Source organism: Engystomops pustulosus, chromosome 6 (assembly GCF_040894005.1).
Source record: "Engystomops pustulosus chromosome 6, aEngPut4.maternal, whole genome shotgun sequence".
NCBI classification, from domain to species: Eukaryota; Metazoa; Chordata; class Amphibia; order Anura; family Leptodactylidae; genus Engystomops; species Engystomops pustulosus.
Window position 1 is genome coordinate 171,763,338 of NC_092416.1, and position 16,704 is coordinate 171,780,041.

General features: G+C 46.0%; 2 protein-coding genes across 2 annotated transcripts in view; one reads left to right on the plus strand and one right to left on the minus strand.

The window, feature by feature from the left end:
* JPT1 (Jupiter microtubule associated homolog 1) overlaps positions 1–16,704 on the plus strand; it is an 83,477-nt gene that overhangs the window by 57,594 nt on the left and 9,179 nt on the right. The gene's annotated exons all lie outside the window — the stretch shown is intronic.
* KCTD2 (potassium channel tetramerization domain containing 2) lies at positions 8,143–13,601 on the minus strand. Its single transcript, XM_072112460.1, has 6 exons — positions 13,127–13,601; positions 12,276–12,384; positions 11,080–11,171; positions 10,819–10,914; positions 8,789–8,914; positions 8,143–8,613 (listed from the first exon to the last, which is right to left on the minus strand). The coding sequence occupies exons 1-6, from the start codon at positions 13,535–13,537 to the stop codon at positions 8,584–8,586; spliced, it is 864 nt and encodes a 287-aa protein (XP_071968561.1). The 5' UTR covers positions 13,538–13,601; the 3' UTR covers positions 8,143–8,583.

The window sequence follows — 16,704 nt, forward strand, 5'->3', positions numbered from 1 at the left end:
TCCTCCTCTTATCTAAGGTTAGATTTTGTACATGAGGTCACATCACGATCGTACCCCACGGCCGGGTAAAACCGGTAGTCATCCATCTACCAGCAGGCCGATATCACATTTTATCAGTGGATTGAACCTTGATCCTTTTTTATTTTGCGGACAGGATTTCCCCATAGATGACTTATTACTGCCCCCGCATCAATCATAAAATAACATAGAATCTCAATAAAACCTAAAAATGTATAATAATCTCTGCCGTAAACAATTCTTTAAAGGGGTTGAAAAATATGGCCGCTTTTTTCCAAAAGGAAAAAGCTCCTCCCCTGACTGTGGCTAGTGTTGTGGTATCACATCTTAGCTCCAGGGCCACCACTAGGAATTTTGGGACCCCTGACTCGCAAATTTAGTGAGTTCCCATTACCTTTTACACATGAGTTTCCCAACTTATATAGTAGGGGTACAAGTTATGACTATGATGGGCCTTGGGCTGTAAAGAGATTGTGACCAACCCAACAGTATAGAAGCAGAGAAGTGCAGAGAAGATAACAGAGATTCACAGCACAGGGAAGATGGGTAATCATGGGAGTCATGGGTAATACCAGCACTTGCTGTACATATGATGTCTTCAATTGGAGGAGTCTCCTTCATTTTCTTCTTTCTGGCTGCCATTTCAGCTTCTTCCAACCACAACTCGTTTCTGTATACAGGCAGTCCCCGGGTTACATACAAGATAGGTTCTGCAGGTTTGTTCTTAAGTTGAATTTGTATGTAAGTCAGAACTGTATACTATATAATTGTAACCCCAGTCAAAATATTTTTGGTGTCTATGACTATTGGATTTTAAAAAGTTGGGTTGTCATAAGAATCAGGATTAACAGTAAAGCTTAATTGCAGACGCCTCTGATAACTGTTATACCTGTTTATTGTAGCCAAAGTCTAAAGTATAGTAAATTACCAAAATCCAGTGGTTCGTTCGTAAATAGGGGTCGTCTGTAAGTCGGGTGTTCTTAAGACGGGGACCGCCTGTATTTAGCAGCACAAAAATATTAGCACCTTCTAAACACAAACTCAATACTGTTCTGATGCTCCAGTAGAGATCATTATTATGCCCCACATTGTGCTGCCACAGTAGCCAATATAGTAATGGTGCCCCAGCAGTAGAGCAATATAGTAATGGTGCCCCAGCAGTAGCCAATATAGTAATGGTGCCCCAACAGTAGCCAATATAGTAATGGTGCCCCAGCAGTAGCCAATATAGTAATGGTGCCCCAACAGTAGCCAATATAGTAATGGTGCCCCAGCAGTAGAGCAATATAGTAATGGTGCCCCAGCAGTAGCCAATATAGTAATGGTGCCCCAGCAGTAGCCAATATAGTAATGGTGCCCCAGCAGTAGCCAATATAGTAATGGTGCCCCAGCAGTAGCCAATATAGTAATGGTGCCCCAACAGTAGCCAATATAGTAATGGTGCCCCAGCAGTAGCCAATATAGTAATGGTGCCCCAACAGTAGCCAATATAGTAATGGTGCCCCAACAGTAGCCAATATAGTAATGGTGCCCCAGCAGTAGCCAATATAGTAATGGTGCCCCAACAGTAGCCAATATAGTAATGGTGCCCCAGCAGTAGCCAATATAGTAATGGTGCCCCAGCAGTAGCCAATATAGTAATGGTGCCCCAGCAGTAGCCAATATAGTAATGGTGCCCCAACAGTAGCCAATATAGTAATGGTGCCCCAGCAGTAGCCAATATAGTAATGGTGCCCCAGCAGTAGCCAATATAGTAATGGTGCCCCAGCAGTAGCCAATATAGTAATGGTGCCCCAGCAGTAGCCAATATAGTAATGGTGCCCCAACAGTAGCCAATATAGTTACAGTGTTCCCTCAGTAAATAATATAGTCCCACTGCCCCACACAGTAGGCAATAGTCAAAGTGCCACCACATTAGCCAAAAGTCAAAGCATCAAAAAACCACAGCCGCCCCCCACAGCAGCCAATAGTTACTGTGCCCTTAACAGTAGCCAATAGTTACAGTGCCTCCACAGTAGCCAAAAGTCCCAGTCCCTCCCCTACATCAGCAAAGTCCCAGTCCCTCCCCTACATTAGCAAAGTCCCAGTCCCTCCCCTACATTAGCAAAGTCTCAGTTCATTGCTGGGTTAATGCTGGCAATAGCCCTGAGCACCTTTGACCCGGTGTGAGAGGACATGTCACTAAACGTCACCAGTGTGCGGACTGTGAAATGGAGAGAAGTAAAGCAGGGACCTGAAAACTTAAGAGGTGGGATCTGGTCAAATCTCACCCCTGTGTAATTGACCAGGGATTAAAAGGGGAATACTGGGACTCTGAGGCTTAGGCCTCCTCCTCTAGGCCCCATGACTGGGGTCTCACTATACCCCCCTGATGGTGCACCATTCATTTCTATACAGCTGAGCTACAATAGCTGCACAGACTGTGATCAGGCGTGTTGCCGTTTTTGGAAGAAAGCAGCCATGTTTTTCAACATCTCGACAACCCCTTTAAGACTCAGCAAGGTGAACCCAAGCCAAAGTGTATTTCTGGGACAAGCAGGACTTTTTATTCTCCACCTTTGAGAGTACATACAATAAAAAGGATTTTATCTGATTGTATGACCTGCACTATGTCCTACATTACAATTACAGAGCAATAACGGGGAATTAAGCTCCCACGCCCCCCCCCCCCCCTCCTCCATCTGCCGGGTGACACACGTGGCTGCCCGTATCAGACGACTCGGATCATTATAGAAACGTGTCAGAGGTTTGATGACTACGCATGTCTGTAATATGTCACCTTTGCTTCAATAAAAGTAAAAAGCATAAAATTCTACGATAAAGTTTTTATTCTGGGCCAGCACATAAGTTGATGCGATGATAGTTATTTGTCTCAAAAGCGACAGGCACACGTGTATTTTTTAAGGAATCTTGGGAGCCTCAGGCGGCCGGAGAGATAATTATGCAGAAATTGAGACTATACAAAAATGAGAGATGGGAAAGTTGAGAAGAGGCGATCAGCAGCGCTGCCTCCTCCTATACAGAATAGATCATCAAGCCAAGATCCAGGCACTGTGACTGTGGTATCTTCTTATATTTGTTATCCATGGCCTCCTTCCTTCTAATGTGAACTTTCAAAATTATTCTAATGAGCCAGAAAGGTGTTACCAGAGCACCTCTGTGCTACAGCATCACATGCTGTTACACTGTGCTGGAGCACTTCTCTCCTACCACTGTTTGAGATTACATCTGGCAGAGGGAGAAGTGCTGAGGGAGCAGGGGGTAACAACCCGTGAAGCTGAAGGGCTTTTATAAGGCCTCTCAGAGCCCTGCATGCTAATTAGCATAATTTTAAATGTTGATTTTAGAATGTAGGAGAACATCATAATACACATATATATAGATTACCACAATCACAGTGCCTGGATCTATGAGTAGGTGTCGTTGGTTTAAAATACTTGATTTTGTGGGATCTGGTGTGACTGAATTGTGAACAGGGAGACAACACAGAAGAAAAATGGAGACAAAACGCAACGGATGCGCAAGTGAAGCTGATCATCAATGCGAAAGCGCCCATGATTTGTAAAGTGCGTATTATTATTATTAGTATAGAGCCAAATACCTTATTGGTAGAAGTTGTCATGGGGGTCTGGGCTAAATAGGGAAGAAAATTAAACACCTTGGGGCACATTTACCCGTCCAGGAGGAGTTCAGCGTAAGTGCGTTGTCCGCCGATAACGCCCTGTGCCGCCATTCACTCGTGCGCCCAATATACTTCATGTCTCGCTTCCCCGCTCAGGTCCGCAGGAGTTCACCTTCTTCTTCCTGGTGCATGTAAGTGCTTGGGATTGCGACACAATTTGAAAGTTAAATCCCGCGCTCCGTCCGAATCCGTTGGATCGTCCGCCTCCCGATTTCTGTCACCAGTGCAGCTGCACCAAAAACTGATTGCATGCGACACAATCCCAGCTAAGACACATTTTGTGTCAAAGCCGTGTAATCCCAAAAAAATACAAACAGTCTGACGAAAGTGCAATCCGCAAGATTTAGTAAATGAGCCCCAATTTCTACAATAAATGAGGCATCTGTGAGTCTGTAATGGACCAGTTGGACCTGGAATATGGCCACTAGATGGTCCCTGTGTGTTATAAGTTATGATTGTGTGGGGGTCACCGGAGTTGCTGGATATGCTGGTTACAGGTTTTATTGTCTTTAATCCCAGTAGCAAAACCTTACGCAGAAGATTCCTGCACTGATAAGACTGAGGTCATAAACCTGCGATCCGTCCCCCTGCACATTTCTCCACACTTGATGTAATTGTTTGCACAAGCGTCTAATCTCCTGGAATCACAGATTGCTGAGTCACAGTGATTTCACACACTGGATTAACACTATGGGGCTCATTTACTTAGGGTGATGCCACACATGGCGATTTGAACCAGGTTTTTGATCCGTTTTTAAGCAGTCCGTTAAAAAAACGCATCCGTTTTTGACAGGTTTAACCAATTATCTTAATTAAAACTGGTCAAAAACGGATGCGTTTTTTTGAGGGACTGCTTAAAAACGGACCAGCATGTGTGGCATCACCCTAAAATGGCTTGCACAGGTATTTCACGAAGTGTTTGCGCTGCTAATCTGGCGCACGTGACCTTTTTTTGTGGCGCAGCTGCGTTGGCTACCCTGCGACACAATTTAGGGGGCGGTGCTGTTGGACGATCCAACTGATTCGCAGGATTTAACTTTCAAATTGTGTCGCAAGCCCAAGCACTTACTATGGTCCAGTCTAGGACATCACAATGGGAGCGGGGGGTCGAGTCTAGGACATCACAATGGGAGCGGGGGAGTCACCGAGGGCGCGTTCACACGTTGCGTTTTGACCTGCGTTTTCATTGCGTTTGAAACGCATATACACACAGCTGAGGAGAGGTGATTTTCCTAACTACATCACTGTTAACGTTTCCGTTTACAAAACGCATCGTACACGCATGCGTTAACATTGCGTTTACAAACGTAAACGGTAATGTAATTAGGCAAATCACCTCTCATCAGCTGTTGTATATGCGTTTCAAACGCAATGAAAACGCAACCAAAACACAACGTGTGAACGCGCCCTCAGGTGCATGTATATCACAAAAAGTCATTAAAAAAACAAACAAAACCAAGGTACAAGCCCCCAAGGGGTATATAAACACCAACACAACCCAGGGTATTATCTTTCATTGTAATCCTACCTGTGCCTATAAGGAGCAGAGTGCTGAATAGTGATCTCTACAGAACATGAAGTGTCCGCCTATTATTATTCCATAAAATATAGATGGTGACATCACCAAAGCTAATAATTTAAAATGAATATATTTTACATAAAAACTATTTAAATGGATCATATTTTGATCTATTTAAACTCATTATTTCACCAAAAACAAAAATCCTGGTCGTGGGCATAAGGAGACAGATGTAAGATGTTAACAATGGAAACCAGTTTTTCGTATTTTGACATTGTAATTTTGGAGCCTAATTGGTCCAGACAACCCCTTTAATGAACGGAACGGCTGCTTGATATCTGCAGTTGCTCCATTTATTCTCTATGTGACTATCGGATACAGCCAAGGAGTCCACAAAGCCATGTCTTGTACCAGGCCGGTCCCGGTGGTCAGTCTTGTACCAGGCCGGTCCCGGTGGTCAGTCTTGTACCAGGCCGGTCCAGGTGGTCAGTCTTGTACCAGGCCGGTCCAGGTGGTCAGTCTTGTACCAGGCCGGTCCAGGTGGTCAGTCTTGTACCAGGCCGGTCCAGGTGGTCAGTCTTGTACCAGGCCGGTCCAGGTGGTCAGTCTTGTACCAGGCCGGTCCAGGTGGTCAGTCTTGTACCAGGCCGGTCCAGGTGGTCAGTCTTGTACCAGGCCGGTCCCGTTGGTCCGTCTTGCACCGGTCAGCACGATATCTCCCATCCTGTGAGTGATGGATAAAATAACTACAATCCCCCTTTAAATAGAACCTTTTACCATAACAATCTCAAAAAATCTTTATTAGGCGCCAACACGGCTGCAAAAATATCACCGGGCGCTCCTGTACAAGTAACTGCTACAAAGTGACGCTGCGGGATGTGACTGCCCCCTAGTGGCAGCTGCAAATAGTAAAAAAAAAAAAATCCCAAAAAGTAGATTTATGTACAAATGTGGGATCATTAGATCCAGGGAGGTTTATAAGAGAGGCTGAGCCACGTGGCAGATTTCTGCTCTACTCGCGGAGGAGATAGACAACAGGGCGATACTGGCCCCGCCGCCCCTCCCCCTCTGACGACGCTGTGGAAGAGATACAGCAAAATATCTATACGCTCCTGCACGTGTTCTTCTCCGTTCTTTGTAGTTTGGCAGGTTGGTTGGGCGGGCCCCCAGACACTCCAGGCCCTGTAACAGTTGTTATGACTGCTAGCCCTGTAGTTAAAGGGGTTTTCCCACAAAGGCAAGTTAGGCCCTATCCACACGATAGGGACTAACTTGCTGATCAGTGGGGGTGCTGAGACCCATGCAGTTCAAGAAAACGTGCGGTCCGGCGCTCTGTCAGATTAATGGAGCAGACGGCCGCGCATGACCGTTCTGCTCTATTAATCTCTGTGGAGCTGAGGGAACTTGCCGAGCGACGCGCTCACTGATCTCCAGCAGCTCCATAGAGATTAATGGAGCAGAACGGTCATGTGCGGCCGTCTGCTCCATTAATCTGAGTGTCAGTCGGACCCCTCGTTTTTGCGATCTGCAGGGTCTCAGCACAGAGACCCCCACTGATCAGCAAGTTAGGCCCTATCCCATGGATAGGGCCTAACTTGTCTTTGTGGGAAAACCCTTTAAGCCCTTGATTAGATCTGGAGCTCTGACCGAAAACAAAAAAAACTTCAAACATGGAGATTGTCACAGCTTTTGAGAAAGCCCCTTTCCTCCTGCACATCATAACTTGTAAAACAGAATAGTGAACTATTATTGGCTGCGAGATTCTCCATGTCTATAATCAGTTCTACTAATTTGTATGGAAAATTTAGTTTGATTGAGATGTGTGGATGTAGATCAGGTAATCAGATGGGGAGGTCTAACACTCTGTTTCAAGGTGGTCATGGCGGCGCTTCTGATTCCCAATATCATCACATCCATTCGTCACATGACCTTGTTTTCAGGCAGCTCAGTGGTTAGCACTACAGCCTTGCAGCGCTGGGATCCTGGGTTCAAGTCCCATCCAGGTCAACATCTGCAAAGAGTTTCTATGTTCTCTCTGTGTTTGTGTGGGTTTCCTCTGGGTCCTCCAGTTTCCTCCCACACTCCAAAAACATACAGGTGGGTTAATTAGATTGTGAGCCCCATTGGGGACAGGAACCGATTTGGCAAGCTGTGTGCAGCGCTGCGTAATCTGTGTGCGCTATATAAATAAAGAATTATCTTTAATGTTATTATTATTTTTGCAGCTCAGTCTCATTCAAGTGAACAAGGCTCAGCTGCAATACCAAGCATGGCCACTCTACAATGTACAGTGCTGTGCAACGTCCTAACACTGTGGTCACGTCAAATAGCTGATCTGCGCGATAGGTATTCAAGGAAGGAGCAACAGGTCCAGGATAAACCCAAATACTGTCTATAGGAGTGTGAAAAAAAAACCTTGGATAATGGAGACCAAGAAAAAAAAGAAAAATCACACTTCAAATTTTTGGCAATAAAGAGTTTTTGGTTTTTTTTTGCGTGAGAAAAAAAAAAATACACCCACAAAGAAGACAAATAATTTGGTTCTGCCTGATCTTCCCTCTGTATAACAGGTGTCTTAAGAGTATTTGTGCTTAACGAAACACATCGGCAGCCCAACCCCCCCCTCCCCCACATGACCCCCTTTCCCAAAACACACACAAATCCATATTGACGGTAATAGGAACACTGCAGTTGGCTTGCTACAGGTACGCATGCATCGTAAAGACGTACGGAGATGGACGACTGTCACCCCGGTGAGTCAAGGAGCCCCCCGTGCCATCATGGCGATCAGTTTATCGGAGGTAGCGTCCCCTCCTTTCGCTTCGTAGATCATGTCGAGAACATAGCAGGCATTGATATCCCCCCATAGGATTAGAAAGACATAACCGCACAGTAGAAAGCACTTGAGACAAGAAACAGAACACGACTTTTGGCAACTGTATAGGAAGAGAATTCAAAAGGGAAGAGGCCAAATTTAGTTTTTAAAGAAGTTTTCCTTGCGTCACTGGAAGTCCAAGACGTACATCTCTAAAGAGAGGACACACGAAAAAAAATAACACAGTCCCGTACAACAGGAGTCGCCCCCTTCTAGAACCCCTTCAACTCCACAATAATTGACATCATTCCTATATAACCTGACAACACAAAGCACAGGCCCCTGACAGAAGATGGCGGACACAATACTGTCTCACGTATCGCCCCCCCATCTGTAACGCTGGGGGGGGGGGGGGTAGGGGGAAGGTTTAAGGCCGGCTGAGGAAGAGGGGATAACGTGAAAATACAGCGCAAGAGCTCGGCAGGCGGCGAGGGGCTTTGGTTACAGCCTGGGCAGAGCTCCGGAACAGATTGCGGTCACATTGCTGCGTCACATCCTGGATCCTCGCTCCTGAAGGATCTGAAAATGAACATAAAACATGGAATTAATGGGGTTGCGTAATACTGATGATGTGGGTGGGGGGGGGGGGTGCCCTATCCGGACCTCTCGCATGTCAAACACCAGGATGATGTCACCCATCCTCCAATAATAAGCCCCGGCTCAGGGATATCTATTGGGATGACATTACACGCACCTTTGCCTTTTCGCTGGGCTCGATGACCAGTCCGTTAGTGGAGTTATTCAGCTCCCTGGACACCACACACAGAAACTCTGCCTGGTCTTCGTTCCCGTAGTTGTAGGAAGATCCAATACTGATAAGCTGAAAGACAACAGCAGGACGAGTTATAGATAGAGGACGCTGACAAGTTCTTCTGTGTGGCAATAAACTAGTGATGCGCAGATCGATTGGTTAGATTAAATCAGATCTAAATCCTCCGAATCCATCGATCCCATAGATATCAATACAACGCATGACAGAGCTCTGGTCTTTACTTCATTCACTTGTATGGGATTTATGGAATGACCAATCCTCCAAGTCCTATTCTGTATGCAGCAGATCAGGTGGAATTTCAGTTCCCTATTCCTCAAAATCGATGGGACTCAAACTGGAGGTTAAACCCCCAACAATAAGACCAATGGGATAAATGTCTTTGGTAATAAAACCCCTTTAAAGAAAACATGTCAGAACTTGTCTTGCTCCGAGTAGAAAAACCCAAGTGCAAAATGTATAATTCTTAGCTATACTGCATGGCAAAATAACAGGTCCTTATACAAATCCTGTAGCGGGCACCCTCCGTGTTACGCCCCTGGGTATGACATCATGTTATGTCCTGTTGCAGTCTATTACTATGTATTTGATAAGCTTGTACTGCAAATAATATAACAATACACTCACCGGCCACTTTATTAGGTACACCTGTCCAACTGCTCGTTAACACTTAAATTCTAATCAGCCAATCACATGGCGGCAACTCAGTGCATTTAGGCATGTAGACATGGTCAAGACAATCTCCTGCAGTTCAAACCGAGCATCAGTATGGGGAAGAAAGGTGATTTGAGGCCTTTGAACGTGGCATGGTTGTTGGTGCCAGAAGGGCTGGTCTGAGTATTTCAGAAACTGCTGATCTACTGGGATTTTCACGCACAACCATCTCTAGGGTTTACAGAGAATGGTCCGAAAAAGAAAAAACATCCAGTGAGCGGCAGTTCTGTGGGCGGAAACGCCTTGTTGATGCCAGAGGAGAATGGGCAGACTGGTTCGAGCTGATAGAAAGGCAACAGTGACTCAAATCGCCACCCGTTACAACCAAGGTAGGCAGAAGAGCATCTCTGAATGCACAGTACATCGAACTTTGAGGCAGATGGGCTACAGCAGCAGAAGACCACACCGGGTGCCACTCATTTCAGCTAAGAACAGGAAACTGAGGCTACAATTTGCACAAGCTCATCGAAATTGGACAGTAGAAGATGGGAAAAACGTTGCCTGGTCTGATGAGTCTCGATTTCTGCTGCGACATTCGGATGGTAGGGTCAGAATTTGGTGTCAACAACATGAAAGCATGGATCCATCCTGCCTTGTATCAGCGGCTCAGGCTGGTGGTGGTGGTGTCATGGTGTGGGGAATATTTTCTTGGCACTCTTTGGGCCCCTTGGTACAACGCCACAGCCTACCTGAGTATTGTTGCTGACCATGTCCATCCCTTTATGAGCACAATGTACCCTGTAACATCTGATGGCTACTTTCAGCAGGATAATGCGCCATGTCATAAAGCTGGAAGCATCTCAGACTGGTTTCTTGAACATGACAATGAGGTCACTGGACTCAAATGGCCTCCAGTCACCAGATCTCAATCCAATAGAGCATCTTTGGGATGTGGTGGAACGGGAGATTCGCATCATGGATGTGCAGCCGACAAATCTGCGGCAACTGTGTGATGCCATCATGTCAATATGGACCAAAATCTCTGAGGAGCTTCCAGCACCTTGTTGAATCTATGCCACGAAGAATTGAGGCAGTTCTGAAGGCAAAAAGGGGTCCAACCCGTTACTAGCATGGTGTACCTAATAAAGTGGCCGGTGAGTGTATATTTGTATTGCAAAATTGATATATTAGTAATAAAATAATTAGATTTCGTGTCTTCTGGAGTAATAAGATTGTGCAGATCCAATCACGTGTGCGATGTCTTCCATCTTGTTTGATACACGCCGCAGGTATGTGCTCACCTGCTCAAACTTCCACCCGTCGGACATGGTGGACACCATCTGTGTCAGCTCCTCTTCTTGACACTGTAACACTCTGTAGACGTGTTTCACCGGACCCTGCAGATATGAAGATGATGAGAGTAGTAATGATATTCTCACAAGCAATGCCAGTAGTAATAGGGTGCACTATGCTGCGCCCACCGGCAGGACTAGGGGTGTAGGGTCCCACGTCTGCATATACACATGTCATACACATAGCAGGTAGGTCACCAGCTGATTTACCTGTGAAGTTCTATTCTCATTGTCTCGAATCCGCTCCTTCACGAGCCGCACGAGGGAAGCAATGTTATAAAACTCTGCTTCTTCCAAAACACCTGCGTGTAACAAGTACAATCTGATTATTAAAAGAACTTTACCTCCATCATGATAAACCAGGGACATTACTCATACCCCGTTTCCCCCAAAATAAGACTTATATTAATTTTTGCCCCTGTAGATGCACTAGGTCTTCTTTTCAGGGGACGTCTTATTTTTCCATGAACAGGAATTTACATTTATTGGTGAACAAAAAAATCTACTTCTAAAACTTCCTTATAACTCTCCAAACTCTGAACTATTGGAATATTTGGCCCCAATCTCTCATGTTGAGCAGTTTCCTTGAATGACCCCTTCATGTCCATGTAGTTGCTTGTAGCGTATTTGTCCTGCGACAGTCAGTAATTTTATTCTGCAATTCCTTACCCATGTCACAACACTGTTGCAGCATCTAAAAAAGTCTACTAGTACTAATGTACAGCGTGGGGGGTTGAGATGTAGCAATGACGGCCGCTAGGTCTTATTTTCAGGGGAGGCCTTATATTTCTAAGATTTAACAAAATTGTACTAGGTCTTACTTTCGGGAGATGTCCTATTTTGGGGAAACAGGATCGATCCAGGCAGCGCGACTGTAGTAATCTTCTTATATTTGTTATCCATGGTCTCCTTCCTTCAACAAATTATGTTAATGAGTCAGAAGAGCTCTGGGGAAGTTACCAAGAACCCTTCATGCTATAGCTTCACAGGCTGTTACACTGTCTCCAACTTCTTCTCTGCTCCCTCTTACTTCCCCATACCTTTCCCCTCCTATAATCTCACACAGTGAGAGGGAATAAGTGCTCCTGCACATGCAGTGCAACGGCCTGTGAAGCTATAGCACAGGGGGGCTCTGGTAACACCCCCAGTAACCCTTCAGACTCATTAGCATAATACAAGGTTATTTTAAAAAGCAGGCGGCCATGGATAATAAATAGAGGAAGATTACCACAGTCACTGTGCCTGGATCTATGGACTTGACGGAAGATTTCCTTTAATAGTCAAAGGCTAAAAAAAAAACATTATTCGGCAGTAGAGCATCTACAACAACTATGTGAGCGAGACCTTAGGCAGCAGATGACAGAACTGTTTCCGCTGACACTCACTCCCCCTCTTATAAGCCTCACCTTCTTCAGCTAGCTCTTTATTAAGGATCAGCTTGCCGTGCCGTAGATAATTCAGAATGGGTCCGAAGTAGGTAGGGTCCCGATCAATCAGGTAGGCCCCCGTCTCATCCTAGGAAACAGATACACGTTATATACATTGCGAATGAGAGGAGATAAGCAAACACTTAGAAGACACAGAACATTTCTTCTGGATCTACATAACTACTACGGCACGTTGGATGCTAAACCCAAGATTACTGAGCGTTATTAATTGGGATTGGACCTTTGTCCTGGCATCACCCCATAATCAGGCGCTGGGTACCATAGTGTCTCCCTGCATTCCCCACAGTGGGTTGTATGGGAGACGGTCTGTGGCGGTATACTGTCAAGTTATGGGCCGTACCGCTTCTATGGGATCATATTATATCACGTCTCGGACGCTGAGGCTGCTCTACACACAATATGGTGCCCCACATGGTGAACGCTTGTACTCTTTGCAGATGTTGACCCTGTTATATGGGGTGGTCCTTGCACTGTGCGCTTATGTTTACGCTACCTGTCAGACCCACATATATAGTAGCGCAGTATACTACACACACACAATCACTGCTCTAGTCACATTTGGGGACTACAAGACCCTCAGTTTGTGTATCGGCAAAGGACCCCTAATGTTATCCTTTAATCACAGAAGATAATTACTGTTAGTAGAGTATCCCTTTAAGGGAGACTTCAGATGTAGCGGCTGTGCTGCAGTTTCTATCTTGTCTATGGTTAGTACAGTCTAAAGAACCGCAGCACAAGCAGCTACAACTGAATACATCCCGATTCTGGCCGCTGACTACACTACGCGTGTAGTCGGAGGGCTCCAGCACCTTGTCAGAGTCCAGGTCGGGCTCCTCCTGGCACAGGCGGTACAGGAAGGACTTGGGCTCCCGGCACAGGGTCTGCTTGGTGCTGAGGAAGTACGTGCCGCCCACATTGAGGCGGACCCATTTGGCTCCGGTCTTGCCGGCGTTGTCCTGCTGGCTGGGGCTGCGCGGGCTCCGGGGGGCGCTGCAGGAGAGGCCGGGGCTCGGGGGCCCGCTGCGGGGGCTGGGGATGCTCAGGCTGTGCGGGGTTACCCGGGCTCCCACATGCTCCGCTAGTTCCCTCTGTGGTTCCGCCATGCTGTGGCTCAAACCGAACAGAACCGGGAGAACGGCGGAGCCATAACACCGAGACGGGGAGCAGGAGAAGCTTCCGGGTCGCAATGACGTCACTTCCGAGGGCACAGGGTCCGCCATGTTGGTACACCCCCAGACGGCTGGGAGAGATACTGCTGCTGCATGACGTTAGTGAGTAAAGACGCCGCTAGAGGGTGGTCTAACGTAATGGTCACATGACCATGGAGGGGCTCTGCCTGAAGAAAGGCGCAGTGGGGGGATATTAATCAGAAGTGTCTGAGATCAACGGTTCTAGTTGCTCATGGCAGCCAATCAAAGCTCCGCTTTTAATTTATAAACTGCTGTGGGACGATGAAAGCTGAGCTTTAATTGGTTGCCTTGAGCACCTAGAGCAGTTTTTCTCTCAGACACAATATAAAGCAGTCATGTCACACGGTACAGCGAGAGGAATAAAGTTGTTGTGTTCAAAAACAAGTGACTACATTGCTTAATATATGTAAAGATACCTACATCCTCAGAAAAATCAAAAAGTAATACCTCCTAGATGCGGAGGGCAGAAAACGTTAATGGCAGATTAATAATAATCATCTTTATTTCTATAGTGCCAGCATATTCCATAGCACTATACAAATCATAGGGGACATATACAAATCTAATATTACATTACATAGTACAAACAGTCATATGGAGCAATAGGAGTGCCCTGATCACAAGAGCTTACAGTCTATGAGGATGAAGGGGTGACACAAGAGCTTACAGTCTATGAGGATGAGGGGGTGACATAAGAGCTTACAGTCTATGAGGATGAGAGGAGACACAAGAGATTACAGTCTATGAGGATGAGGGGGTGACACAAGAGCTTACAGTCCCCCCTGGTGGAAGACACAATGAGGAATAATGTAAATTCTTTTTATAATGTCAACAGTTTAACCCAGGAAGAGGTACGGCGCCGCCTCGCATCCACTAAGATAGATAAATCACCTGGGCCAGATGGCATACACCCCTGGGTTCTGCATGAATTATGTACGGTGATAGACAGACCGTTATTTTTAATATTTGAAGATTCACTGAGGACTGGTTATGTTCCACAGGACTGGCACATAGCAAATGTGGTACCAATATACAAAAAAGGATCAAATAGCGATCCTGGAAACTACAGACCCGTAAGTCTAACTGCTGTGGTGGGGAAAATATTTGAGGGGTTTATTAGAGATGCTATCCTGGAGTATCTCACTGTGCACAACCTTATAACCCAGCGTCAGCATGGGTTTATGAGAGATCGGTCCTGTCAGACTAATCTGATTGGTTTCTACGAGGAGGTAAGTTCAAGACTGGATCTGGGGGACGCTGTGGATGTTGTATATCTGGACTTTTCAAAGGCATTTGACACCGTGCCACATAAAAGGTTGGTATATAAAATGAGACTGCTGGGAGTAGGAGAAAATCTGTGTATCTGGGTAAGTAATTGGCTTAGTGATAGAAAACAGAGGGTGGTCATTAATGGCACATTCTCAGATTAGACTGACGTTACCAGTGGAGTGCCACAGGGGTCAGTATTGGGGCCACTTCTTTTTAATATTTTTATTAATGACCTTGTAGTGGGTTTACACAGTCAAGTTTCAATATTTGCAGATGATACTAAGCTGTGTAAAGTAATAAATACTGAGGTCGATAGTTTAGCATTACAGAGGGATTTGTGGAAGCTTGAGGGATGGGCAGAGAAATGGTTGATGAGGTTTAATGTAGATAAATGTAAAGTTATGCACTTGGGCCATGGAAACAAAAAGTATAATTATGTTCTAAACGGTCAATTACTTAGTAAAACTGAGGCTGAAAAGGACTTGGGGGTATTGGTGGATGGTAAACTTAATTTTAGTGACCAGAGCCAGGCGGCTGCTGCTAAAGCAAATAAAATAATGGGATGTATCAAGAGAGGAATAGATTCTCATGATAAAGACATAGTTCTGCCCTTATACAAATCCCTGGTCAGACCACACATGGAATATTGTGTACAGTTTTGGGCACCAGTGTATAAAAAGGATATAGTAGAGCTGGAACGGGTGCAGAGGAGAGCAACCAGGATTATTAGGGGAATGGGGGAACTAGAATACAATGACAGATTACAAAATTTGGGATTATTCAGTTTAGAAAAAAGACGACTGAGGTGAGACCTCATTACAATGTACAAATACCTGAACGGACAGTACAAGGATCTCTCCAAAGATCTTTTTATACCTAGGCCTGTGACCAGAACAAGGGGGCATCCTCTACGCCTAGAGGAGAGGCGATTCTACCATCACCATAGACAGGGGGCATCCTCTACGCCTAGAGGAGAGGCGATTCTACCATCACCATAGACAGTGGGCATCCTCTACGCCTAGAGGAGAGGAGGTTCTACCATCATCATAGACAGGGGGCATCCTCTACACCTAGAGGGGAGGAGGTTCTACCATCACCATAGACAGGGGGCATCCTCTACGCCTAGAGGAGAGGAGGTTCTACCATCATCATAGACAGGGGGCATCCTCTACACCTAGAGGGGAGGAGGTTCTACCATCACCATAGACAGAGGACATCCTATACACCTAGAGGAGAGGTGGTTCTACCATCACCATAGACAGGGGGCATCCTCTACACCTAGAGGGGAGGAGGTTCTACCATCACCATAGACAGAGGACATCCTATACACCTAGAGGAGAGGTGGTTCTACCATCACCATAGACAGGGGACATCCTCTACACCTAGAGGAGAGGTGGTTCTACCATCATCATAGACAGGGGGCATCCTCTACACCTAGAGGGGAGGAGGTTCTACCATCACCATAGACAGAGGACATCCTATACACCTAGAGGAGAGGTGGTTCTACCATCACCATAGACAGGGGGCATCCTCTACACCTAGAGGGGAGGAGGTTCTACCATCACCATAGACAGAGGACATCCTATACACCTAGAGGAGAGGTGGTTCTACCATCACCATAGACAGGGGACATCCTCTACACCTAGAGGAGAGGTGGTTCTACCATCACCATAGACAGGGGACATCCTCTACGCCTAGAGGAGAGGAGGTTCTACCATCATCATAGACAGGGGGCATCCTCTACACCTAGAGGGGAGGAGGTTCTACCATCACCATAGACAGAGGACATCCTATACACCTAGAGGAGAGGTGGTTCTACCATCACCATAGACAGGGGGCATCCTCTACACCTAGAGGGGAGGAGGTTCTACCATCACCATAGACAGAGGACATCCTATACACCTAGAGGAGAGGTGGTTCTACCATCA